At 40.3% G+C, this 27,998-nt stretch overlaps 1 protein-coding gene across 2 annotated transcripts; it reads left to right on the forward strand.

The window, feature by feature from the left end:
- Nucleotides 1-6,092: 6,092 nt before the first annotated feature.
- hgfa (hepatocyte growth factor a) lies at nucleotides 6,093-27,603 on the forward strand. Of its 2 annotated transcripts, none has more exons than XM_046072492.1 (18): nucleotides 6,093-6,255; nucleotides 10,005-10,164; nucleotides 10,299-10,411; nucleotides 11,070-11,184; nucleotides 14,222-14,364; nucleotides 14,482-14,602; nucleotides 14,780-14,898; nucleotides 17,305-17,476; nucleotides 17,677-17,828; nucleotides 19,080-19,173; nucleotides 20,340-20,479; nucleotides 22,443-22,475; nucleotides 22,714-22,822; nucleotides 22,908-22,982; nucleotides 24,090-24,227; nucleotides 24,549-24,655; nucleotides 24,769-24,902; nucleotides 25,336-27,603. In XM_046072492.1, the coding sequence occupies exons 1-18, from the start codon at nucleotides 6,192-6,194 to the stop codon at nucleotides 25,510-25,512; spliced, it is 2,166 nt and encodes a 721-aa protein (XP_045928448.1). In that variant the 5' UTR covers nucleotides 6,093-6,191; the 3' UTR covers nucleotides 25,513-27,603. The 2 variants fall into 2 exon arrangements, with proteins under 2 accessions (XP_045928448.1, XP_045928449.1); XM_046072493.1 differs by having other exon boundaries at nucleotides 17,695-17,828.
- Nucleotides 27,604-27,998: the final 395 nt, after the last annotated feature.

Below are 27,998 nucleotides of genomic sequence, written 5' to 3' on the forward strand. Positions count from 1 at the left end.
GGGGGGGGGGGGTGCTTAACAAGTGAGCAGTTCAATCGGGCAATAGCACGGATTCATGGTGATGGCTGAGTGACTATCTGAAATGATGCCTGTCCCATGAAAAAAACCTATTCATGCTTGCCAGACCACAATGAATGTAAAGTAAAACTTGCAAGCCAGCTTTGCAATTGCAGATTGATTTAAAGAAAAACATGTCACATATCTTTTGCATTATTTCCTTAATGCGTTGAATACTGATGGCTTAAAGTTCATTTACCTCAATCTGATCACAGATATAACCCAGAGATCATCTGGCCACCAGTCTCCCATCCAAACAAGGCTTTTTACTATTGGGAACAAATGTCAACAAAGGTTGACATTTTTTGTAGACCGACTCCCAGTGGAAACATGATTATGCTGAAGTTTTTCTGCCTCAAGGTATGTTAGCTTGCCACAGAGTTTATGCATGGTGATTTAATCTGCATTATTTGATCCCATGGCAGGTGATCTGGGGAAAAAGATCACCTCCAAATGATGATACAACTTTGGCCTGATATTACGTTCTAGGCTCCAGTTCTGTTTTTAGATGCAGTCTATGATATTGTCTCATGAATCTTCCTTCTATAGTATAGTTTAAATGTATTTTTTAGACCACCTGCATAAAGAAAACACTGGCAGAAAACACTGAGCTGTCAAAGCTGATCACTCAGCTCAACTCCAAAACCAGACAAACCCAAATAGCCAAAATCCTGAATTAGAACATTGATTTACTTAAGCTTAGCAAGTCTTTATCCATTACTAAGTCTACATCCTCCTCTATCTGCTGTGAGAAATCTGATTATTTAAGTCAACTGTGTCTGTGGAGCGTTTGGGCGGTTGTGAGCACGCTCGCTAGCAAGCTTGTGCGCAGGGTCCGACCTAATTGGATTTATGTGGGGGAATGTTTTCCAAAGCCACACTTGTGAAATACCTCCACATCTGCTGGCCATTAGCAGTGGACATAACACACAACAGAGAGAGCAAAGCCCCCAACGCCTTGATTCATTGTACCGCAGCTCTGCTTTTATTGCAGTGGAGGAAAAAAGCCCGCTGCAGCATTTTAGCACAGTAAGCGCATCCTTATCTCTCTCTGTCCCTTTCCTCTCCTGTTCTCTATTTCATTTGTTTTAACTATTTCATTTGTCATTCATTCCTTTAATCCACTCACTATCTCTTTCTCCAACCTCTTATTCTCTATTGTTCAGTGTTGCTGCAGCAGTTATTCTTACTCTTTCTTTTGTCTCATTTTTCCCTTTTCAGTCTCAACTTTCAGCTTTTCCTTTATCCTACTTAACTCCATCTAACAGGTCTAATTTCCCATCTGCTTCCCACCCCAACTTCTCCACTTTTTGAGCTCCTGTGCCCAGTTCATTTATCTATGTCAATACAACTTCCATCTTGAAACCTTTTTCCTTGTCCCCAAGGCAAGGACGTCCTCCTGTTTCATCCCTTGGTGGGCACGGGGAGAAACTAGCAAGGGGGTCTGACAGCCCTCTGACCCCTCATCTGTCATCTGCAAGGGGGAAAGCACCCTCCTAATTGTGGGGGGAGGGAGGGGGGGGCATCGAGGGGGCTGGTATAGAGGTTGTTATTCTAGTGTCGGTGGGGGTCAGAGGTGAAAAGGGAGAGATCACACCGGTGATTAGCCTCCTTCACGGAAAGCGGGCACAGGGGTGTTTGTCAGGCAGCTGGCGTTTAAAGTAATGACAGGTAAAAGAGTAAAATACTGCATGTAGGATAGTAAGTGCTGTTAATGATAATTCCCCAGGTCAAGGCACCTGGACCCTTATAAGGAGTCCAGGTAAAATCCATACAATCTCTCACTATCACAAGAGAAGGGATTGAGAAATAAACACTGAGGCACTGGAGATAAGAATTCCAAAAGAGAATGCATCTCAAAATTAGAATACTAAATATGATCAGAGTGTGCATGCATTGGACTTTGCGTTCCCACAAATAACTTTAACACACTACAAATCAGTGGTTTTGCCCCTTTAAACTACATTCTGCCAACTGTTCTTGATGTTGGTAAGACTTGAAACTGCCAGCTGGATAAGCACATCAGCTGCGTGTAAAAACAAGGTTTATCTTTGAATCACACATGTTGGCATAGCGCCCTAAGGAGCAAGTCAGAAAAGGGTCAAATGAGGCTGCAGTTTGTGAGTGCTGGCCAATTATGGCCTTGGAAGCTGACAAGGTCTCCCTGATAAAGAACACTAACCATCTCTCCGGGTCACCATCCTCTTCCTCCTAGCTTCACCTGTCCACACCTCTTTACGTGGCTCAGGAGGCCATGAAATAGGTGTGTGTTTATGTGGGCATGAGAAGAATGTAGAGAAACCCAAGAGAAAATAAATCACAAAAAAACAGCCTTTATGCAATTTTGACATCCTTTATTAGTTTAGCATTTGTAGTTTTTGTTATTTTAGACACATGAGCCATACCCAGACGTCTGGTTTGGAGAGTAGGTAATGGGCACACTTTCTGCTAGGCCCCACTAAGAAAAGACATATTTTGACAAAAATAATTCCTGTCAGTGAAGGAAGCATTAATGTGTTAATGTAGGACAACTCTAACAAACTAAGATGATGCCAAAAATGGGCCAAAAAGCCAAAAAGAGACAAACCCAGTCCAATTATGATTTTAATGTATTTATTTATTGTCATTGCAACATACATTTTACAATTTTCGCAACTTGCCCAGTATACACTGGGAAAATGCAGAAACAGTGGGATTAATCATCCAAAACAAAGCAAAGATATGATCATGAAAGCTAACTCTGAGGAACCCTGTGATAAAAGAAGACCACTGGACTTTGAAAGGGGTGATCACAAGTCCGCTGGAAATAATCTGGGAATTGCTTTGCTATCTGACTGGACCCTATTGTTACTGGCAGTTGTGAAATATCAGTCAGTTACACTGATTACATCTTAAGCTAATGTTTAAATAAAGTCGCATCAGTCTTGTACATCGTAGCTACCAAACTTCCCATGTTCTAATTAAGAACGCCGCATGAATGACTGACATTTTGGAATGCTCAGTGAAAAAATAAATTGTGGAAGTTGATACTCCCATTGCTTTGGTCTGTTATAAAAGAACACTCCCACTTCCAACATCTACTCCCTCGATGAATAATCAGCTGTCAAACTTAACTTATTTACCTGAGGCTTGTGAAGCACATGGGACAGGGCTAGCTGTAGTTCAAAAGGTTCCTATCTGCATAGATTTGTTCCAAGACAGAGTTTCTGAGCGTCTGGATTTCTTCTTTGCACTGACACTGATTGACGTTGTGGGTGCGATGTGTGTACGGTGCACAGTGCACCTCCCTGCCTTCTGCCAAGGCCCAGAGCTGCTGTGTAGCCCCCTGAGCACACCTGCTGATACTTTCCTGCACACACACACACACACAGAACAAAGGGAGGAAAAGGGACCAAAGAAAAATTAAATGACCTGCACGCGTCTTAATGAGGGAGGGCTGGGCGTCTGGCATTTACCTCAAACCATTGTGTCCCCCTGCTGCTCTCTCTGGAGTGCTTTAAGTCCGCCGCCCGTTAACAGCTGAAGTGTGGATTTCCTGTCAACTAAGGGTTAGGGCCCAACAAAAGTCCTGTACGCTGGTACCTAAGTAGGATCACTTCCAGCTGCCCCACCTAAACACACACACAACACACACTTAATGTCTTATAATGTCCCTATAGGAATTTATACTGTGTCTGTGGTGCTCAAAGGTGTCTTTATACTGACCTAATCGTACCTTTATGGTACTTTTAAACTCCAATAATCAATGTAATATTCCTGTTACAAAGATATATGATATTATAAAGTTGCATGCAGAGGTGTGCACTATCCAATAGTATCCTTATATTATATAAACACTATAGTTATATTAGTCTATTTGGGGACTGCATGAGGTAAATCTCAAATGTGCCCTGAATAGACTCTTGGCACTGTGTTTTCCGCCATACCTCTTTCTCTCGTGGGGATTGTTTCAACAGCAGGGCAAATATTCCCTCAGTCCCTGATAGACATTTTTCATCTTTGTCATGATGTGACTTTCATTAGCAAACAGCTGACCCTGTATGGGAAAAAAGATGCCGTCTCATGATGTGGCATAGTCCTGCACCACTATATTGAGTATGTGCAGTTCGGTCTCAGGTCTCAGTTAGAAGCTATGACACAGAATGTTATAATTACATCCTGACATGTATAAACCTTAAAGTTCAACATATTTGGTTGAATGAAGCACTGTCAATACCCAGGGCTTCTTCGTGTCAGCGGGTCCAGTTGGAGTTCAATGCCCTTTCGCTTTCTTGCTTGATGACACTCTCTCTTCTTGCTTGTTTTGTATGTTTTACGCTTGTGCACTTTGTCTGGTACTGTATTAGGCATTTTGCAACTGGCTAATCCTTTGAGGACACAATCACTACTTTGTGCCAAGTGCTCTTTGGCGCACCATGTAAAGAATCCCATCTGCCTTTTCAGTTGAGCCAAAGTGAGGCGAGTGAAGAGAGACAGAAAGAAGATCTTGTCTAAAAGATCCTGTTTGATGACCTGCTTAAAAAATCTGGCTGGCTGGGGAGTCATTAAGTCAAGTCATTAATAAAGGGTAACAAGTGTTTTACTTTCCAAAAAGCCATCAGGCGTGCTGTTATAAATGTAAATAGGTAATTAATAATAGGGGTCACATATTTCTCACTTGCCTATAAGCAAACAGCAAAAATGATGTCATCTGTAACCATCAATGTTAATAAGATAATACTAATAAAAGGGTTTTAAAATGATGTTAATAAGCGTTCAAACTATTTCTATTTTAGTGGTCTATCTGAAGACCTTAAAAGAAAACACAAAAGGATTAACACTAACCAGAGAGATTTCTCAAAACCTGGTAACCTGTAATTTGTTCTTATTAATGGCTTATTAATTATTAATTGCAACTTATAAACCCTTTACAACCCATTCCTTATTACAAAGTTGTGCCATGTGTGCCCATAAATAGATAGGTGATGTTAAAATGCTTCATATGTTGAGGCTGAACAATTAATCGAAATCTTATTGAAAATTGCAGTATGTCCTACTGCAATATTCAAATCGCAGGAGGTACTGGTACTGGTTAAAGGCAAAATGTGTGTCGAAATACCATTTTAAATTAAATACTGTGCTGCAGAGATGTCCTGACCGACACATCATATTCTACAGACTTAAGGAAGTATCTTTGTTTGGTACAGATCCTTGCAAAAATCACACTGTAATCACTGAAATATGTTTTTCAATGAAAGTGAGAATCAATGTGTCAGATGTTGTCTTGAAATTGTTCAGCCCTAGTTAAGGCTACACTATAATAAAATTCTGTCAAATTAAGTTTAATTTAGTCAAAATACAGTATAAAAGAGAAATGCTACTTTCAAAATAAATCAAAATTACCAAAGTTTAATTTTAAAAATGCCCTAACTGGGGGGTGTGCAGAACAACAAAATCTTTATTCTGTCACTGTTGGCTTATTCTGGCTGGCTTGTTTGACTGACATATTGCTTAAGCCTGTATGTTCATAGAAATATAAATAGAATTTGAAGTAAAGGTAATTAGTGTTTTATTTACTACAGATTACCTATATTACAGAATGCTTTTAAAAATAAGCCTGGCAATAAGATGTTGCCCTAAAAGAAGTTGTAAATCGTTATTATTATTTGTTACTTGCTCAGTAATTTCATGAAATAGCTGGGCACTGTAGTTTTAGTAAGAGTCGGTTGTGCATTTGCTGGGAACTGTTTTCAGATGTTGATTGATCTGGATGACTTGGGCTATGGCACAGATAAATAAGCTATAGCCTATCAGACTTTGACTTACTCATACAATATTTGTTAATAGGATCACCAGTGATGTCACCATATTTTGATAAGCAGAACGTGAGGTATGTGAGTCACATCCGATTTTATTTTGAAAACAACAACCGGAAGTTGCCCTATTTATTCCAGAAGACTTGACACTGTCGAGTAGAGACGCTGCTAGAGAGGCGCACAAACTCAAAGAAGGGGGGTTGAACCAAGGACGTGTGGCTTCTTGGGAAAGTGGCATGTGAGGAAGTCTGCTGGTCATCAGTCACTCTGGACCTCATACAACCACCGAGTCTGTGGCTCAGTTAATCCGGATTCTTACCTGCTTCCAAGTTCCTAACCATGAGGACAAACGTATGGATTTACCAAGCTTTGGTGTGTGTTGTGGTCACTATATTGGATACAGGTAAGACATGAAGAGCTGTGCTTTTAGTAGACGATCAATATCTGCATTAGCAATGTCTGCTGTGAATGATTTTAGTCTCATATTGTCTGTGCAGTAAAGTGAGAAATAGACATAAGAGAAAGTCAGGAAATTACATTGAAGAATAAAAAAACAAGAAGTGAAAGTTGGGTGAAAATGGGGAAAAAATAATAACAATAGCATTTCTCATATTTTTTACTTTTATTTGTCAGCCGTGACTTAAAATCAGCCTTAAAAGTGTACACTTTGTTGTGGATTAACCAGTTTTTCATTAGAGACTATGACTGTGAGTGGCATTGATTGAACTTGATCACAAGCCCTGTCTTGCTCTGTTGATTCGGCTCACTCTCTTTGATGAATTACACTGGTAATTCATTCGTTTATGAAAAGAACTCACTTGGGGCTATTTTTTTGAAAACCAGGGAGAGTCTATACCAAATGTTTTAATAACTCTTTTGTACAATGAAACTTTGAATTAAATAATTAAGCAAACAGCTCCTCTATATACTAACCCATTGATCCCCCAGGAGGTCCCATTATTTCTGTTTGTCATTAGCTCTAATCACCAGTAAATAGATTTCAACACCGGTTTTAATGGTTTTGTACAATAATGGTTGATAATCAGAAAGTTTCCTCCTCCAGAATGAGGACTCGCACCCAGCGCATTCCAGCTGCAGAAAACCGTTCCAAAGCGCTTGGTTTGATGTGCATCTGCTTTGTCATTAAACTTTTTATATAGGTCATGGTAATTTCAGTAATAGACACTCCTGCATCTGTTGGACCGACTCCAGCTACTAAGAGGATGCAGTGCATGTCGACTTGTAATGTTGCAGCACAGCACCAGGGCGCTCACACGACCACGAGTCATTTAAACACATCCAAACGAGCTCCGTGCCGCTCCTTTATGAAGCTGGTTACAGAGGCTGTCCCGGCTTGCATCCGCCCCGCTGACATGTCACTGAGTAAAGCACTGAATCCATAGTTACCACCTCCAGGGGTGCCGACCCTGACCTCTGACCGCCCTGGAGTTGGGGAAAGTAAAATGCGCGCTCCGGACTTTGGTATTCGTGCGTTTGTCCCGGTAGAGAGATAGAAAAGGGGTGTGTGTGCATATGTGTGTAGGGGGAGAGGGGAGTGGGGGTAACATCTGGCTGCTGAGCCCAGCTTCACATTTTGCACTCTCTGAAGCAGATGTAATGTCTGTTTAATTCCCAGACAGAGGCACACCTTTAACCTGGCACATTCCTGTTTTATAAAATATAACTCTCTTATAATACAGTTGTCTTCAACACTGCCTTAAAATATACACATTGTGTGATTATAATTATTTTGAAGGAAAGTCTGACTAAAATACTTTGGCCAATCCAGATTAAGTTCTTTGCTCAAGGGCACCTAAGTGAACGTTTCTCAGGAAGGTCAGAGGCTTGGTCATTCACCTTTCATCTCTACATTTTTCAAGCGAAACCAGGGACTCAGACCTGTTCCTGTAAGCGATTGCTGCCTCTTCTCATTAAATCTCATCATCCATTGAGCACATTTTATTATAACCTCCAACTTTGGCAAATGTTTGGGATTTGGAGATAGCAGGACTGCAGGGAGAGGAAGAGACTAAGTGAAATCTAATTGAGCAGCCTGGCCAGACATAAGGGCTGGAACAACACTGTGATGAGTGCCAGATGTGGTCCAGTGGAGACCAAACATTAATAACACGTTCTCCCCAAAACCATTTTCAACCACGAGGAGCCTCTAAATGCTCCACAGTTTACAATATCCTAAGTACACACACAACGTCTTGTGTCGGATCTTGGCACGGGAGCGTGTAGCTGTAACTCAGTAGCATGAGATCTTCCTGTGTGATTTATATCGCACTTGCCCATAATTATAAATGGAAAGCTATTGTAACTAAACACACAATGCGTCTAAACAAGTTGCAATAGCCCTCAGAAACAGCATTAGCAGTAGAGCTCCATTCTGCTGAAGGATGAGCTCTTAAAGTTTTCCACCAGGTGAAAATGAATGATTTGTATAGCAGAGGATTTGGACTTAAAATTTTTGACCCCACGTAGAGCTCATATACATTATGTTATGTCTTTGCAATGATAGAATTCACGTTTGATGCACTTCTTCCAAAGAAGTGACTCTCACAAAGGCCTATAAATAAAACAAGAATGAATTTTAATGTCCTTTTTCCAACTTTGACAGTTTTCCATTTTTCTACACACCGTATGCTTTCTAGTATGTGTTAAATGTATCTGCAATAACATAAAACTGTAGCACAACAAGATTATAATAAATACCACAAAAGAGGAAAAAAAGTTGATAAAAGCATATTTCTTTCTCTTTATGAAAGCAGTAAAATATGAAAAGTGCTTTTATGACCATCAAACCTCCAACTGAGGCACTGGAACACATCAGCCTTGTTGGATGGACATCATTCTGGTCTCTTGGCTGTCTTCACAGTTCAGTGCCCACCTTGCACTTCTCAGGCAGCTACCTTGGTTTGAATCCGGAGTGCTGGGGGGCATTTTTAGTTGGGCTTTAATCCTGGAAACACTTCATAGTTGCTTTTTTGAACACATAAACTAGTCTGCTACCTCGATTTGGCCAGCACAGCTGAAGCAGGATCTAAAAAAAGGTTCTCTCAAGAGCTGCATTTTTTAGGGGTTTGAGACTTGCACATTGATATGTCAGCATGGTTCAGCAGTGCAGATGCTAACATGTCAACGAGCATGCCAAGACCCTGGCACCAGTGTTCATGCTCCCTGCTGTTCTAATAGTCAGACAACCAGGAGAAAACTCCACGAAATATTCTCACCGATTTGACAAGTTACTCTTCGTTCCCAGCACCTTGACAGCATCAGTGAAATGTCTGGCCATGTCTCCCAGCATTTCAGTAATGTTTGATGCTTTGTCATTGAAGAGGAAATAAAACGCATACACATGGTTGATAGCTTGATAGCTTACAGTGTAGACACTGTAGAGAGAAGAGGCCCTTAGTCCGAACCAAACAGGTAATGCCACCTCCTTACGGCATAAGCCTCAACTACCTGGCAACCAGGACGCCCTAAGCATGGTTTCTTTGAAAGGGTTTTTTTCTGTATTTGCAGAGGAAAGTGATATTTGGTGGGGGGGGTAAATGTCAAAGTAAAGCATTATGGAGACAGATGATAGCTCAAAACTGTCCCCTGGGTGAAGTGAGAATTTAGACGCTGGTGGGTTTAGTGATCAGTGCCACCTTTCATTGTCATACAAGTAGTCTTCACAGAGCTGGTCACTGGCTAACTGTCCTTTTAGCAGCACTGCACAACATATGGGATGGATGATAGGGATGGGAAAGAAACCAATGTTCAAGACTTGTGAACCTTCACTTCATTATGCAACTTAAAACAGTTGTATGATTGAAAAGTTGGTCATGTAAGGGGTTAAAAATACGTTAAATTGACAGCATTATAGCGCTGCATTGGCTGACATGATCATCCATATTTGTTTGCCTGCTCTGTTGTTGCCAGTTTCGGATCCTTAAGCTCTAAGTTGGATAACTCAGACCTTTCAGAAAAAAATTCCTCCTCATGCTTACAATTTGGATGTTCATGTGAATGTCAGAAACAGACGGCAACTCCCATATAAGTTGAACCTAATATCAGACCCAACTACTTCCAACAGTGAATCTAATGGCTGTACCAAAACACGCAGATAGGTGTTCTCATGTTGTGTTCTTGTGTTCCCCGCAGGTTTTTGTAGATCTCATCAGTCATTACAGAAGTATGAGAAGACTGACAGTCACATGCTGGTTTGCACAGACTGCCCTCACCACCCTTTGGTACGAAACAGCCGATCGCAGGAACACTGCGCCCGCAAGTGCAAGAAGGTCAAGAAAAACTTCAACTGCAGGTGAATTTATTTGCACATTTTCATGGCCATGTTCCCCTCACTCCTCTGCTCCTCCTGTGTAGAAACAGTATTTATATATTTTTCGTTGTTTATCATTTCTTCATCTCTCAACTACTTCCCATGCGTTTCAACAGGGCATTCAACTTTCAGCGGCACAGCAGGAAATGCCACTTGCTTCCCTTTGACCGTTTCACCCACGGTGTGAAGAAGCAGGCCAACGTTAACTTCACTTTGTATGAAAAAAAAGGTAAATGTCACCATTTCCAGCCCCTTAAAGTTTACTTATGCACTCTGGTGTTTTTTCTCATGAAAACGTTCAGGTGCAGACAGGGATTTACACAGGCAAATTGTTTGCTGGTGATTGCCTGTGTTGTTGTGCTTCTTGAATCAGCTCAGTTTTTAAGACCTTTGGTTTTTCTGTTGACACAATAAAAGCAACCAATCCCCCCCTCACCCCCTGCTGTTTAATCACTCTAGTGGGGAGAGTTGCACGCATAAACATGTAGCATACTTAAGTGGAGTGTAAACAAAAAAAAAATCATTGTTTACAGCTAGAACGCAATGGCTTTTCTCCACTGCAGGCTGTGGAATCTAGCACTTTAGAATTTATTGCAGAATTTACGGAACCCCCCCTCCAGTGACATTTAATGAACTTCAGGGAGTTGCCTGTTTTGGGAATAACACATAAGCTGGGACATACTAAAACGCTCGCTGTAAAAACGTCTTATTGACCATACATGGGAAAATATATTCCAGGTGGTCAAGGCCGTGAACGCAAATCAACTTTTAATTGACTAAACGCTGTATAAATTGGCGCACAAAGAGTACACAGCGACAGCTCGCATCAAAGTGAGGACATGAATGGATGTTTTCAAATGCTTTTTATGCTTTTGCTCCTATTTAAGATTATATAAGGGAGTGTATCATCGGCACCAAGGACAACTACAGAGGGAGGAGGTCTTGGACGAAGTCAAACATCAGTTGCCAAGCTTGGGCAGATAATAACATCAATGAACACACGTAAGTCCTCTTTTTTTATCCAAGAAAGTCAGCAAAAACTACCTTCTTATGGGAATGTAGGCTGATCATGAGTCGAATGGTTACATACATTCACATGTCACCTTGACGGTGCAGTGCCTTGCTTGTGTGACACTTTTTAAGGAGTGAAAGGTATTAATCATTCACTTCCTCTCGCCAGATTCCTGTAGATTTGAACCAGCAGCCTTCAAAGCCTGCTTTTCTAATCTTTAGGCTTCCACCACCTTCCTGGATGCTCCTTCTCTATTTCTCTGTGTCTGACATTGAGCAGGCCTCAGCAGCTGATTTATTAATGTTCAGATCATCCCCTTGCACCTCAGGGGTTAAGGGAAGGTGGAGGCTCACAGACGGGTGAACGTTTAGCCAGAGTTAAGTCAGATTTCTTTCGACACATGCAGGGATATCCTCTCCAATGAGGTTGTTTTTCTACTGCACCGTAGGCCATCAGGTGTATCCCAAAGATGTTTTCTCTCTGCTACAAGCCAGGCAAGATCAGTGAATTTGTGACGATGATTCTGTGCCAGCGTCTCATTAGTGGTGCTCATTAGTTACAAGATATTTTAACTGCGGCAGAGAGACGGGGTGTTCAGAGTCAGCGTAATCAGAGTTTGTAGAAGTGCAGAGTGAAAAATAGACAGAAGGGAGGTTGAATGACTGAAGTCATGTTCTGTCTGTTGTGCAGCTGAGCCCACAAAGCCACGGGCATATTGAGAGCACATACAGGTTCAGTGATCCCCCACAATTAAACCACATTGCAGCGTTGGTCTCCATCCTCTCCTCTCTTCCCCCCTTCGCTTTCCAGAAGCAGCTCTTCACATTAAGAATACTTTGTCATTGTTTATTTGACACACGGTCCTAGTCCCCGTCCCAGATGGCAAATGTAATGTCCAACAACATCGTCCTGGCTTGTCAGCAACTTTTAACTTTCAAGGGTCAAAGGGAGCTTTACTTAAGGGAGATTTAGTGCCACTGTGGGGTTGCCTAACATGGGACTGTCCCGCTGTGTGAGAATTACCGCCGTAATGAACCACGCACCATTTGAGTTTCAGGTAACTATTATTTTCATGCTTGAGCGATCACTGTGGGGCAGGGGTGATTTCTCAGGAGGTTCCCTTCCAGGAATGGGACTTCCACCTGTTGTCTATATTTAGTGTTTGGACCAAGACTCTGCAAGAAGTGTGTATTGATGCCCAGTCAAGCGTGGAGAAGGAAATGGAATGGAAAATTTCTGTTCGTATTAATAATAATAGATTGCAATCATTTATTTATCCCCATAGGGACTTTCTTTTAGTTTTCTACACATTTCCACTGGGAGGTAAGGAAACACCATTGATCTCCTCTTTAAACTCCCTGGAAAAAAGTGAATTAGCACATTTCCCCAAATTGGCTTGCTTTAATCTCTGAATACTTTTGAAGCAGAGTGTTTGTTTCATAATCACCAGGTGCATGTTGCATGACATTTTGCAGCAGTTACTTCAGGTCTAGATTTCATCTTTAGTGATATCCAAATGTGTTTAGCTGGCCCAGGGAGCGAAGCATGTGTGCAAAGTGTCTGCCTGCGCTCCGATGGGAACAGACTTTGGCAAGGAGATGAATAACTGGCCAACATCTGTTAGCGCAACATCATTATGGCCAACTTGCTCCCATGTCGTGGCCTTTTACGGACTCTCACCAGATGCAACCTTTTTTTTGAAATATGAGGAACCTTGTAATTCCATTTATAAATTAAGGGCACTATATTATGATGATGTTGATGTTGTATGATGAGTTACACACAACAGATGTGAATTTTGGCGCTTGGCTTACTGATGCAAAGGGGTTTTGTCTTAGTTACATTCATAAGGAAATTCAGGAAAAGTTAGTCTTAACCCTATTATATTTTTCTCCTGATTTCCCCATCCATCCAATCGTCAACCGCTTATTCTGCGTACAGGGTTGTGGGGTTTGAACCCATGACCTTCTTGCTGCGAGGCGACAGTGCTAACCACCGCACCGCCGTGCCACCCTGGAACCTTTCCCTTCCTTCTCTATTTTTTGGTTAAGTTAGATGCCTGAGATTTCTTCTAGTTCTGGGTTGAATGATGTTGTGCATTAGTGTAAATCCTTCTGTAAGCCCCAGGGCACAGAGGGGAGAGCAGAGCAGACTTCCCCAAGAAAAGAGTCATTGTCTGGGGTAGAGTGTTCAGACAAGATGCTGAAGGGAGGGTGATTTCTGTTTCTTTTTGCTTTACTTTTTTTCTTTTCCTGCACATGTTATTTCTTTTTGCATCATCAATTAAACACTTAGACCCCTCCTTTTTGCTGACTCCATTATGATTACATAACACATTTCTTTTTTAAGCAGTTAAGTCTGTCACTTCACTTGTTTCTTTTCACCCTTCTTCTCCATAGCTTTTTCTCCTGTCTTCCCTCTCTGTCTCCCTGGGTGGGAGGGGGGGGAATGTGGTCAGCATGGATCAGGGGGTGCTGACATGCCAGCTTTTCATCATCCTACTCTGACAGAAGACGAATTTCACACACTGTGCATTTAGTACGGGGATCCCATGCAGCTCCCCATTGTTAGTTCCCATATGTTTGGACTAACCAAGTTCTTTTTCTTACTGTCGTACAGTCGCTTGTTCACGCTGACGTGATGTAGCTTTTGACAGAGAGGGATTAGGTTTAAATGTGTTCAAAGGCTGCCAGCGAAAGAACTGCTTGGGCTGCTTCAAGTGGTTCGTAGCATTGTTCTGTGCTGTTGGTGGTTACTGTGCTGTGACAGAGTCTGGCTGCTTCACACATGAGGGAGCTGGAATATGGTAGGAATCAGCAAACCAGGAGAAAAAAAAACATATTGATAACCTATTTTGCATAAGATCTTGATCTTGATATTTGGCTTGTTACTAAGAGCGCCAGTAGGCAGATACCGTACTGTATACACCACTGGAGCAGCCAAGTGTGCAAATACTCCCTAAAATTTATTTCTACAGCTTACAGTATCAGTTAACACTTTCAATAATGTCTGTGTACTCCCTGGTAGGTTTTATCCTGATAGGTACCCAACGCAAGACCTGAGGGAGAACTTCTGCAGGAATCCCAACAACGATCCCGGTGGTCCGTGGTGCTACACCACAGACCCCAACGTACGAGCTGAGGAGTGTGGCATACCACAGTGTTCAGAGGGTAAGACATTCCCAAATGACATAACTGGACAATAAGATTTGGCCAAAATGAAGTCATGAAGTCATTAGTCATGTTTGCATTCATAAGTAGAGAAAAGAAAATTGTTTCTGTTGACAGAAGTCTGTATGAAGTGTAACGGGGAAGATTACCAGGGCAAAATGGACCATACAGAGAGTGGTAAAGAGTGCCAGAGATGGGACTCAGCAAGGCCTCACAAACACCACTTCCAGCCCAAAAAGTAAGCTCCAAAGCTGATAATCACACACTAACCTTTCTCACGGACGGTGCTGCACACACCCATTACAAATGCTTGAAAAAATGACGCTAACACTCAGGAGAGGTAGACCTCACCAGTTGTAATGACTTACTTCTCTCCCTCTGTCTTTCCTCCCTGTATTCTGTCTGTCTCTCTCAGGTTTCGAGACAAAGATTTAAAGGACAACTACTGTCGTAACCCAGATAACCGTCTTCGTCCCTGGTGCTACACCATGGATCCCAAAACTAAGTGGGAGTACTGCAACATCACTGTGTGTGGTAAGGGCCTATGTGCTGTAAAACTCACAGCAATATGGGGCTTAGATTTTTGTGGAGTCTTCAACAAATCAACTGAAGACCACATTATTGTTTGACTATGTATCACACGCAGTTTGGAATCCATTATAAGATTCAAAAGTGGACATAGTGTTGAGGATCCCTTACTTGGTTTTTGGACAGACAGACTGCGGTTGGATTCTACTAGCAAGTGGTTTGAGGGCACCAGGGGATCTTACATACAGGACTTTGGTGGTTTTGGAATAGTTACAGTGAGCTGAGTAAAAAAGCCCCTCTTCTCCCCTGCAGAGTCTCATGAGACTTTTATTTACCCGGCTGTGTGTTTCATGTGGTGGTTGGCTTCAAATCCTTCTACCTCAACAAGGAAGAGTAAATAGGTTGTTTGTAAAGGGGAAGGTCTGACTTCAGAGAGCCCGAAGTGTTTCACTGAGACCGCTCACAAATGACAAGGGGCTGTAAAATGAAGCGTTACAATAGGGGCTTCTATACAGAAATGCGTCACATGACCACCAGAAGGTCTAATAGTTGTTTTAGTGGTATGAAAATCATGATATGCACAAACAAGTGACAAATTAAAGGAAAAGTGGTCACCAGAGCTCAGTCCAATTGAAAACATGTGGAAGATTTTGAACTTATGTGTTAGACAACACTCTCTGCCATCACCACTAAAAACACTTCAAGGGATAGTTCAAGATTTTTGAAGTGGGGCTGTATGAGGTATTTATCCATATTCAGTGGATTACCTCCAGTATATTGCGATTCTAAACTTTTAATGATTGATTGTTTCAGTTCTCTTTGAATTACGAGTGCTACTGTGAATGCGGGCGGCATATCCCATGGTGAGACATCTCACTTATGCTAAGCAAAGTAACCTTGTTTACCTGAAGTTATTTATCAAGAGGAAATGCCTAACCTTCTCAGGTTCCAGCCTCACAAATTTGTGGAAATGAGGCCTTTTCCATTTTATTTTATTGCAAATTAAATATCATTGGATCTTGAACTAACAAAACAAAAAATGTGAGGATGTCACAATTTAAAAACTAAACAAACACTGGGTAAATAGATAAAATAATAAAATCCTACACTGCACTGTGACTTTTACTGTCCTGTTTTACCCTGTTTTTATTTCCTATTTAACTCTTTAAAATTAATTTTATCCTGTTTTTTATTTTACCCTTTTAATGTGTGTTTTTCACTTTCCCTATGTAGCTTTTAGTTTTATGTAAAGAAATGTGCTATACAAATAAACTTGCCTTGCCTTGCCTTACAAATAAAAAGAATCACTAGCTGCAGCCCTAATGCATTTGATATGGTATTGTGTGTAAACTTTTTTTATAGACGTACATGTCGAGGGGATAAATAATATAAATTCGCTTGAGTCATATCATATTTGGCAGAGCCTGACAGAGTTGTAGTTTAAATAACTTTTGCCTTCATACGTAATACAAATTACAGAAGCAAAAGAAAAAGAATGAGCGCCAAAAACTTGCGGACGCACAAACGCACAGAGCATCTCTCCTTGTCTCTGTCGAACACATACACATTTTACAGTACATGTTATGATTTACAGCAAGGGCGGAGGATCTGCATTTGTCCAGATGTGTGCATCCCTCAATGCCTGCCCTCAGAAAGATAAAAACCACTGACCTGTACTACACAGTGCACATAGACACTGGCATGCATTACATCAAGCCAAAGAATCCCTCTTTTCTATCCGCCTTCTCGTTTCTGCTTGAAAACATTCCCTTTCCTCCTCCATCTTCTCCCATCTCATTTGTCAAAGGCTAAAGAAACAGAGACAGACATCCTGAGGGGAGAAGTCTCTCCCCATGTACTGCAATCCCTGCACTGCTGAAAAGCAGAATTCCATCTGAAGATGTTTGGAATAGTTTTCCAGTGGATACCCACCGAATTATGCCCCAGCCAGCCCTAGCCAGACCAGGTTGGATGTGATAGGTTTGGTTGGCCTGCAATAAACAAATTTACCAGAAGAATTTTAATATTTATTGTTGAGGCAAAGATGTATTCATAAATCTGATGAGGCTCCAGGTTGTCCACCATGTGACGTTGTGTGCCATCAGCAAGTTAAATAACTGCATATTGTTGTGAATGTCCCAGTGTGCAAGAATGTGGAGCACCAGTGTTATGAATACACAGAAAGTTTCCTATCACAGTTGAGACAAGGGGGGAGTGCTACTGTTTTTGATCATCTGTCTAGGTTAAACATCACACATTCTTCTGGGGATTAATATCTCCCTCCTTCTCTCCCTCTCTCCTTCCTGCCTTCAGTTTCTACATCTCACTCTCTTTAGCAATGTTTCTCTGTGCCTTCTTTCTCATGCTTACACTCACAATTACAATTTCTATGTCTTTTTCTTTCTTTGCCAGACTCTGACTCAAGTGAGGACACAGATGTCAATGTAACAATATCCTGTATCCAGGGAAAGGGCACAGATTACCGAGGCACAATGAATGTCACTCCAGAGGGTGTGACATGTCAGCGCTGGGACTCCCAGTTTCCCCATAACCACTCCTTTCTTCCTCAGAACTTCAAATGCAAGTGAGTAATGTTTGTTTGATGGCCCCTGACAGCTTGGATTCAATTCTCTCGGCTATGTCAAGGAAGTGATTTGTTCACTTTGTGCATTTGACTGTTGAAATGCCAAAGGAAAAGTGATGGAAAAGTGATGAAAGTGAAACTTAGAAATTATTACTTTGCTGTAAAAAATACAGTCAAGGGCACCATCATTTAAATTGTAGTTTGTGTATGTGTTATAGAGACCTCAGAGAGAACTACTGCCGTAACCCTGATGGTGCAGATTACCCATGGTGCTTCACTACAGACCCTAATCAGAGGATAGCCAACTGCACCCACATCCCCAGGTGTGATGCTGAGGCCACACAAAAAATAGGTAAATTACAATATAACTTCAATTTGAAAAGAGCAGTTCAACTTGTGGGAAATAGGCTTTTTTATTTTCTTGCCATGGATTAGATGACAAAATTGATACCACTCTCATGTCTGTATGATAAGTTGGTAACTAGAGCCAGCAGCTGGTTAGTTTAGACTAGCACAATGACTGGAAAAGGGGGTGACAGCTAGCCTGACTCTGCCCAAAGGTAATAAAATCCACCTGTTAGAATCTAATGCTTACTAATCAATGTATTATTTCTTCTTTGTTTAACCCTTACACGTACAGAAATGTAAAAAAAGAGAAAAAAAAAGAACAAAGTTGTGGTTTTTCAGGAAGTTTAGTGTTATTTCTTGGCTAACACTGATTTTAAATTTAGATTCCATAAAATGTTTGTATTTTAAACAAATAAGATATAATGTGTTAATTTGTGATCTTTAGAGGTGTGTCTAGAAAGATAATGTTACCTTTGGACAGAGCTAGGCGATCTGTTTCCCCCATTTCTAGCCTTTAAGTGGCTGGTGGCTCTAGCTACATATTTACTAATGTGAGAGCGGTAGCGATTGTCTCATATAGCTCTCAGCAAGTAAGTGAATGTATCTCCCAAAACGATTCCTTTAAGAGTATCTCTGTGTTTATAAGCGTCAAACTTCAAAAGAATTAAAAATAGCTTGTAAATTACTATGTGATGTCCATGTTGTTTCTTGAGTAGTGTGATTGAAATACAGACCTAAGCTTTAAAAGCCATGTCATGTTTTTGCAAAGTGGAGTTACACAGACACTTTCCATATTGCTCCCGTAGGACTGGGCCACTTGGCAGCATGCTGCCCAATGAATTCCATTTCATGGAAGAACAAAAACACCAGACTTTGGCAATAGTGCTCGCTGTCATTTCCCATGTTTCTCTGCTTTACATTTATAGTAAGAAGACCACATATATCAAACTGCAGCAAGTCTGTTGTTACTGTAGCCCCTCTTCTGATTCTATTTAAGAACAGACATAGTAAGGTTTAATGTTTCTATTACATTTGAGAAACTCAAGACCCTTGACATTAAAATGATTCAAACCACAAAGATTCATTACGGGATGTTTGCATCAATGAGAAAGACAGTCATCACCCAAATTATGTAAGTTCTTTGACAATGTCTACTGGCAGATTTCTTTACAGTGTTGTAGAAACTGCTGGGCTCAGCAATTCTGTGCACTCCTGGAAATATTTAACAAGATGGTCTAATCCCGTTCTTCCTTAGAGTGTTATGAAGACAACGGAGAGACATATCGGGGCACTTTATCCATTACTCGATCAGGGATTCCGTGTGCAGACTGGTCACATCACATTAACAGGTAAACAAAAATTTATTCTGTATATAAATACGTTCGTTTTTATTAACACCCAGTCAAGCTTAAGCTGCACTGAGAGAACTGTAGATTTTTCCTAGAGAGACTGACATTCTTTTTACCTCAATTGATGAGTGTTTGTTGACAACTTAGCTCCCATTGCCTTGTGAAAATCCCTTTCATATGAATGAGACTGATCAGTGAAAACAAACAGCAAGAGGAAATCAGGGGTTCCTCAGGGGTCAGTACCAGGCCCAATTATTATTCATCTAACTGACGAGAGGAAAACCCCGGGGTGCTCTCCAAGTGACCCACCCTGACGGAAAGGTTGCCCACTCCAGGGCTGTTGCTTCATGCTTAAGTCAGGCTGTTGGAATTACTTAATTTACAGGAATTTTAAAAGCCAAAATGGCACAGACAGATGGACATGTTCCAGAGCAGACCCCTGACCCCAGGAAGTGCTTTCTTAGGAAAGTAGATCAAAGCCAATCAGCTCCCTCACGTAGACTGCAGCCAGCGAGTCTACACTGGTCAAGGTCAAGGGTCATTCCAGGAAGAACGGCGGAGAGCTACAGCTTATTTAACATTCTCCTGGGAAGTGGAATTATCCTCACCCCCAGACAAATTGTTGCCCATCACTTAGCATTATTTTTGTGTGTGTGTGTGTGTGTGTGTGTGTGTGTGTGTGTGTGTCCAAACTCCTACCTAGTAATTTCAGTGATTTTGGATATCTGAGAAGATTACATTAAATTTTCCTAGAACCAAGTGTAACTTTACAAAAAGACACATAATTAGATGTGAATTCCTACAAATCTGGAGCACAACCAAATCATTCCATAGAGGATGTGGCTCCTGCTGGTCGGAGCCCTGCTGAATGCCTAGAGTACATACTTTCATACTCCCTTGAGCACTCTGCGTTTCCTTCTACGGGCCCTGTGCAGTGAATGCTGAGAATACACTGCGCTATAGGAAAGCCAGAGTCAGACTTTCCAGTCATAGCACGTACTGTGTATGCGTGACAGTGTGTGTTCAACTCCATGTATAGACATGCTTGTGTGTTTTTAGAGTGCGAGAGTGTGCATGAATCTTTATGAGACGTGGCCCAGTGTTCTGATACACTGTGTGAAAAATAACAAATGGGATATGAGAATGTGTATTTGTGTGTTTTACAGTGGGGATTCTCACTCTACAGAATCCCACATAGGGCTGGAGAAAAACTACTGCCGTAACCCGGACCGGGACAAACATGGCCCCTGGTGTTACACCAATCCAAATAACCGTTTGATCTGGGACTACTGCAAACTAAAGCACTGTGAGTGCTTTAAATAACCTTGTCTCTTCTAATGTCTTTTTCTAGTACATACATCTGTGTTACGCCAGCCATAAATATTAGCAGACCCTTAGTTCACCATAGTAGGTAGTATGTGAATGATGTATATCTTGTATAGTACAATTGTTTAGTGATAAGTTTAGCAGAACCTTAAAGAAGTAGTTATTCACTTTTTTGCCAAGAGTTGGATAAGAAAATTGATACCAGCTCTCATGTCTGTTTTGTAAATATGTTGCTAGAGCCAGCAGCTGATGAGCATAGGTCAGCACAAAGATTCATAACACCTGTAAAGCATCAACATATCATTTTACACACTCTTTTCTTTTCTTTTTTTTTTAAAAAGATAGATTTGAACATGTTAATTAGTGAACTTTAGACGTGCTTGTAGGCGGATGGCTGATTTGGTTACTTTTGAACGGAGCCAGACTAGCTTTTTCCCCTTTTCCAGTCTTTGTACTAAGCTAAACTAACCGGTTGCTATCTGTAGCTTAATATTTATCCCACATACATGACAGTGGTATAAGTCTTCTCATCTAACTGTCGGCAAGAAAGCGAATAAATGCATTTCCCAAAATGTTGAATTATTTCTTTCATGCTGGATGGTCTTTCAGAACAAGGTCATGAGCATTGTTCACTAGTTAAAAAAATGGTTGCCTTTGAAGTTAGCTAGAAGATTGTTGTTAAATTGAGTGGATTATGAATAAAATGGACGTTTTTGTTGGTCCAAGTGACAAATGACCAGGCTACAGGAGATAAAAATGTTGCCTTTACAAGTAGCAAACGGCTTGCCACATTTCCTGGAGTGTGTTTATTTCCAGCGGTGAGAGTTCACAAACAGAGTGGGTGTCTTTCCATCAGTATTGTTGTTAAGAACATGATCCTTGTTGTGGTCACATTTCTGAAAACACAGCTCCTCTGTTGCTGCCAACACAGATGCATTTGATACAAGTATGTGTACATAAATATGAGCAATAGTGAAATGTAGGAATGTGGGGTTTGTCGAGAAAAGAATCCAATGTGTCCTGCATGCTGTATCTTGTGTGGGTTCACAAAATTAAGACTATTTGTCTGTAGCATGCAATTAAGCTCATGAAGAGTGCACAGTATATTACTGTAAGAAGTAAGGTCAGCAGCAAACTGAACAAACGGCAACAATGGCAGAATGTTTTGAATAGAAACTAATAGTTTGGGATTTTCCTCATAAAGTGTCATCATGCTTAGTTGTATTTACATCATGCAAAAGTTCGAAATATTCAAAGAAAGATATTTCAGTGTGAATCATCCAAGTACAGGTCTAGCTGCTTGCCTATGCTTACACACTGGTAAAAAAGAAAAAGAAACAAGTATTCTGAACATCTCTTCTGAAAGAGCATTAATTAGCATTTAGTACATAAAAGAAGACAGTGTTAATATGTGGGTACATAACAATGAAATAACACAAGTGATTTAGCTTTGCAGCCTTTGTTGACTTCAACTAAAATGTCATGACTGTTTTTTTTACAGCTTGGCTGGTGGCTTACGTAATCTGTTAGCCGTGGTTTTGTCCAATTGGCAAAGAATACACGATGTTCAAACAGCAAACAGATGCAGGTCTCTGCTGCCATTCTTTTATTTGGGAAAACATGCTCAAGCGGCTGGACCCAACATTTTCTTTGGCTGGTTTCAATCTGGCTCTTTCAAATGGCTGCAAAATAATTTCCATAATGTAAAACATATCTTCATTGAAGTTTTTGAGGTCTTGAGCAAATTTATTTGCTGCTGTTATAGCCTCCAACAATGATTCATATTCAGAGATAAGTCTTTATAAAGTAAAGCTGGTAAAGTAAAGCTGGGTGTCATTTTCAGTGAGGTTTCATGCTTTGTGTGTCAGTGTATGGTCAGTGGTCTGAATGATTTCCTGCTGCTGTGGGGTCTCTTCTTAATGCTTTTTTTAAACTTCTATCAGGTGAATCAGCTACAGTGACTCCTCAACCGAACAGTGAGTAGTTTTTTTTGCTTATCTGGCTTTTACCAGTCTAGTCCTCTTCCTCATCCTCTTATCCCTAATCTTGTCCAATTTCCTTTTTTTAATTCTTTATATCAGATCCTTCTGTTGTCATGTCACTCAACAAATCCTATTTTATGGTTGGCTTTTGAAGTTTCAATAAAGATTTTTCCATTGAAATGTAAATAATTCATACATATAACATGCAGCATTAAAATGTCTCCTTGTTTAGGTCTAACTAGGCCCAAGATATCATGCTTTGTACATATAAACACCAGAATTGTCGGAGGACACCAAGTGCGAGGGACAGATGGCAGCTGGGTCGTAAGCATCCAAAGAGAGTAAGTCATTTTACACCTGTGTTTTTACAAAATATCCTACCATACCTACTATAATGGTAAATATTGTCTTCTTAAATTTTCTCAGGAATGTTCATTTGTGTGGGGGTTCGTTGATCAGAGAAGACTGGGTTTTAACAGACCAACAGTGCTTCACCTCCTGGTAATACTCCACCTTCTGATACTGGTAGTCTCCCTTCTGATGCTTACCCCTCTTAATCTCTGTCTGACAAACTTTAACTAAATTCCTTCTCTCGTTTACCTCCTCCATTTACTGCATCTCTCAAACATGTTTCTTCTCTTCTTGCTGCCATCTTTTTAATATTGTTAAATAAAGTTGATAGATGCAGGATGTATCCTGTTTACTGGCAGTTACTCACTCCCAGACAGGCCTGACCTGAGATATGGAACAGAATCGTTTTGGCCTGCGGATCTGTTTAACTTCTGCAGTTGTCTATGTCAGAGCCAATGATATACATATAGTATCTCTACATCTGAAGTAATGGCTTTAAAGAAAATGTCCATATCTCTGTACTTAGGTACAGTAGTGTATGTATTGCATATGGTGTACATCAGTAGCTTTTAGCTGATATTTTTAGGCCAAGTGTGTGTTGTTTAAAACCATGGTTTATTTTTAGACTTTTTGTCTTGCATGTATGTATATTGTATATTTGCAAAATGATCAATATAAATATAAAATGTAAAGAACTTGCCAGAATGTGCAACAATGAATCCTGATATGCAACTGGAACTTTGTGTTTAACATGTTGTTTTATAGATAGTTCAACTGATCACATGCAATACTTAAATAAAAACTATATTTAGCATTTTATAACACTGATTACTGCCCTTTCTTAGCAATGTTTAAAAAGTGAGACCACTGTAAGTCTGAGCAAGGCTCACTTTTTTTACAGTCCATCAAAGAGGTTCTCCAGCAATTTGGTATTACGCTTCCAAAAACCTGGTGGGTCTCACTAAAAACAGCAGCAGAAGACAAGATATCTTTCAGTCTTTAGTATACATCAAGCTCCAGGAACACTGGATCCAACTTTTCCTACAATGCCACTTGATAGTATATTTCATTAGATCACCTAAATGTCCACTTCTTTCAAACGCCGCACCTCCAGTTTGTAACACACGCTTTCTGTTAAATGTTTTACATCTGAAGCTAATAGATAACCCTGCTGATATCACTGTCATCGTCACTGTCACTCTTTAAGTAGCAACACTTTAGGTTTACAACTCACATCTTGGTCCTTGTGGTCACCAGTGTTCCAGATCTCAGGGATTACAGCGTGCAGGTTGGTCTGCGCCACCTCAATGAATCCTCAAGCCACCCGAGACTACGCATCTCTCGCCTGATCTGTGGCCCAGAAGGATCCAACCTGGTCATGCTGAAATTAGCAGAGTAAGCTCTCAGCCACCCACTAGGTTTCCACTAATGTAAGATCTTAATGTTAGAACATAAGTAGTGATATGGAAAACTATTTAATCTTCTGTATCTGAGTAATCATAATCGCTGTCATTTGGTTAACTGTGGTCATCTGAATGCGTGAAAGGCCTGTTGTTATTTCCCCCAAAGCTTCAAATGCTGGTTGTTTTACAATTTAACCACATCACTTTTTATTGATCTAAAAATCTCTCTTATTTGCCTTACATGCCTCTTACATGTGCACACGTTATGTTTTACTGCGACTGTAACTTGTGACTATTATTATGTTTGTTCTAGTCCTGCCCCTGTGTCTGAAGGGGCCTCCACTATTCATCTCCCAGTAAAAGAGTGTCACATCACTGAAGGCACCAACTGCACCATGTATGGATGGGGGGAAACCAAAAGTACTGCATTCTTTCACCCATATGCCATGTCACAATGCATTTATAACAATTATTCGAACTAAAAGAATATATATGACATTTAACAATTGCGCTGCATTTCCTCCTCTATTCAGATACAGGATATGACGAGGCACTGAACACTGTGACCATGCCTATGGTCAACAATGACATGTGCTCACAAATCAAAGGGGACGCTGGGGAAAGCAGAATATGTGCCGGCGGCAAGAGAGGAGAAGGCGTATGTGATGTAAGGATCACAAATACATCTCTACAGCATGAAACAAAAACAACACGAATGCAGCTTGAATGTACATCGCTTAAAAGCCCATTTCACCCAAATAACATGGAAACATCTAAATATCTTGTCTCTACTGAAGGAATAGTTCCAATGAAAATGGTTGATGTCAAGGTTGTTGGATTATCTTGACTAAATGTGACTTTTCATGTTTTTCAAATGTAAATCTTTCCATTTTTTCATTGCATTGGGGTGGGAGTAGAAACTATCAGAAACCACTGAAGGTTAAATGGCAAAAATAATAGTGTTTTTCGTAAATTGTGTGAACTGACCCTTTAAGCATTGTATCATATTTTTAGACATTGAGTTTGGATTAGTTTGAACATATTCAATGCAGTTAAGTCAATCTCTTTTCGATGTGTCACTCTCTACCCTTTTCTTGCAGAAAGACAATGGCGGTCCATTGGTTTGCCAGGAACATGAGCGTAAAGTCATCGTCGGTGTGAGCATCCAAAGGACAAAATGCGCCTCATCGCAGCCTGCGCTTTTTGTTAACGTTGCTTTCTACTCTGAGTGGATATACAAAGTGTTCAAACTTTACCCCAGTTTGGACCGGAACTGATGGTAGGGTGTGAACATCATCTCCATACATGACTTTACCACAGCCTGCGAGAGGAGGGGCAGCTTTGGGACCACAAATTCCAAGACCTCTACAGCATGGACCACAGGGGAGAAATGAGGAAAATCACCTTATGGAAAGTGGCCATTTTGGGATTTTGTGGCTGAATTTGTCATTTGATGGAGATCACAGATTAGTGATTGAAGAATGGATAAACCAAATGGAATCTCATCCATTCTTCTGCTTTGCAAATGAAGACATCCAGGTTGTTAGCCTTAATATCATTTTTACAACCAAAGTCTCTGGCACATGGACGGCATACTAATTTTATTTTTGACATGTTCAGAATTTCTGAAGCCATGCAAACAAAGACAATGAGAATGACACTTATGATTCAGTAATATCTCCTGGAATATACTTGAATATGGACAGAACCCACATCTCTGGCGGTTACCACGTGAGGTAGCCTCCTGTGATTGGGATTTCTTGTTTTTTTTCATGCGTTGAGCTGGACTGCAAAACATTTTTTTTTTTACCTCCAACAGAAGTGATATGGAGGTATAATTATAGTATTCCTAAATGTCACCAAACAAATCTGGTCATATTTTTAGGATGCTGTACAAACATCACAGCAAAAATGATAAATGTTATTCGGCTACTAAAATAATCCAACAAAAAGCCATGGTATTGTAATACCAAAAAGGAGGAAAACAAAAACATGAAAAGAACATGATAAACTCACAGTACACATAGTACAGCCACTATAAGTCCCTATGAGAAAATAGTGACTAAGCCAAGTCTGTAAATCCAGCAATGGTTAAAATGTGGCTTCAGATATATAGTAGTTAAGTATATGAAATACACTGTTGCTGCTTGAAAAGCTAACAGTAGCAGTCTTGGCAAACCATGCAGTGCTAATTGTGTGTAGTAGCTGGACTACCTTTTCCCCACTTAGCCTGTAACTGTTAGTTTCCCTGTGAGAGGGTCTGTGTAGGACTGAGCGAACTGCTCCAAATCTTATGCTAATATTTGTAGCATGAGAGAGAGAAAAGAGCCATGCCAAATATAACATGGCTATTCAGTCTCCAGTTTGGAGGGAACTTTGGCTCCTGGTGGGCTGTGTGTGGTCAGTAGGATATTTTATGCTTTTTTTTTTGTTTCATGGAAAGTAGCTCCTTATGTACATAACTGCAGATTCATTGAGTATGTTTCTACTGTGCTGTAAGAATTTATAGGTCTTATAGATCTGGAATATTTTTGGTTCACTGAGTAATGTCAGATTGGCTTCTCCATGCCTCTGATTATGTTAAATATTTAAAGAGACTGGTAGCTTGTAAGTAGTAGTTAGGTATATTTATTTAAATCAGCAGGAGACATTGTTTGAAAAGAATCCAGATTCTGATGTGCTATGAAGAGGTTTTTTTTGTCCTGTGAGTAATTATGACCCCAGAATAACTGTGGTGCATGTTTGATTTAAAGGTAACAGCCACACAAACACACAATAATATGCTAGGTTACCCTATGCCTCATATCATTTAACTTCTTAATTCAAGAATGCTTGCTGGGGGCTCAGTCAGTATTGTGCTGAGTTTAACATGCATTTACTGTCAACAATGATGCATATATCTTAATGATGTGATTCCATGTTAAAAGCGGGGGGGGGAAGGTCTAAGGACTTTCAGAGACCATGACTGTATACAATTAAATTATAACTTTGAGGACAAATGCAAAACACCAATAATAGCCTTGCACAGGATAAAACTAAAGTGAAAGTCTATGAAGTGTTAAATTTAAACAAATAAAAATTCATTAGAGGCAACTTATTTGTAAGATAGGTGAAACCAAACATTACATATTATTGATTAGTTTTGTGTGCTCTTATGGTGTTGTAACTGTTATTTAATTTACCTTTATGTAAATAGCTCAGTGCATTCTGTAAATTACAGTTTGTAATTTTTGTAAATATCATACTTAATTAGTATTTGTACTTCATGATCATTCTGTTTAAATGTTTGTATACTGTAAACTTTAAATATAACAGCTGCTATTTTGTGTTAGTAAGTTGTTTTATATCTATGAACCTTTCTGAATTCTGTAGCCTTTGTATTATTCCTATTTTAATAAACAACTAGACATTACATTCGGCTATATTCTGTTCCTCCATTTCTTTCTCTTGGCTATTCCCCATGTATCATGTATTTAAATGAATATGCCAGCAGCACACACTTGGAATCTGTTTACTCAGTTTTTGGCAGTTAACTCCTTATATCACTCAGAGCAGCAAATCCTAGGGCATGATAACTTTTCTTAAGTGGCTGAAAGCTGCAGGGGTCATCAGTCGACCACTGAAGGAGATAAATTACTATAATTCTTAAGAAATGTTTGGATAACAAATTTGGACATCCCATACTTAAGTAAGATAATTGGAGCTTTTCAGCAACTCTGAAACTTTTGGTTGCACAATATAAGATTAGATGTACTTAACACTC

This window comes from Micropterus dolomieu, linkage group LG16, assembly GCF_021292245.1.
Source record: "Micropterus dolomieu isolate WLL.071019.BEF.003 ecotype Adirondacks linkage group LG16, ASM2129224v1, whole genome shotgun sequence".
NCBI classification, from domain to species: Eukaryota; Metazoa; Chordata; class Actinopteri; order Centrarchiformes; family Centrarchidae; genus Micropterus; species Micropterus dolomieu.

Excerpts from the sequence above, each read along its gene's own strand:
- hgfa (XM_046072492.1), top strand. The coding sequence starts at position 6,192 with ATGAGGACAAACGTATGGATTTACCAAGCTTTGGTGTGTGTTGTGGTC. Across the intron at positions 17,477-17,676 it reads CCTCAGAACTTCAAATGCAA|TTTGTGTATGTGTTATAGAG; the intron begins GTGAGTAATGTT and ends TTTAAATTGTAG. Across the intron at positions 17,829-19,079 it reads TGAGGCCACACAAAAAATAG|AGTGTTATGAAGACAACGGA; the intron begins GTAAATTACAAT and ends GTTCTTCCTTAG.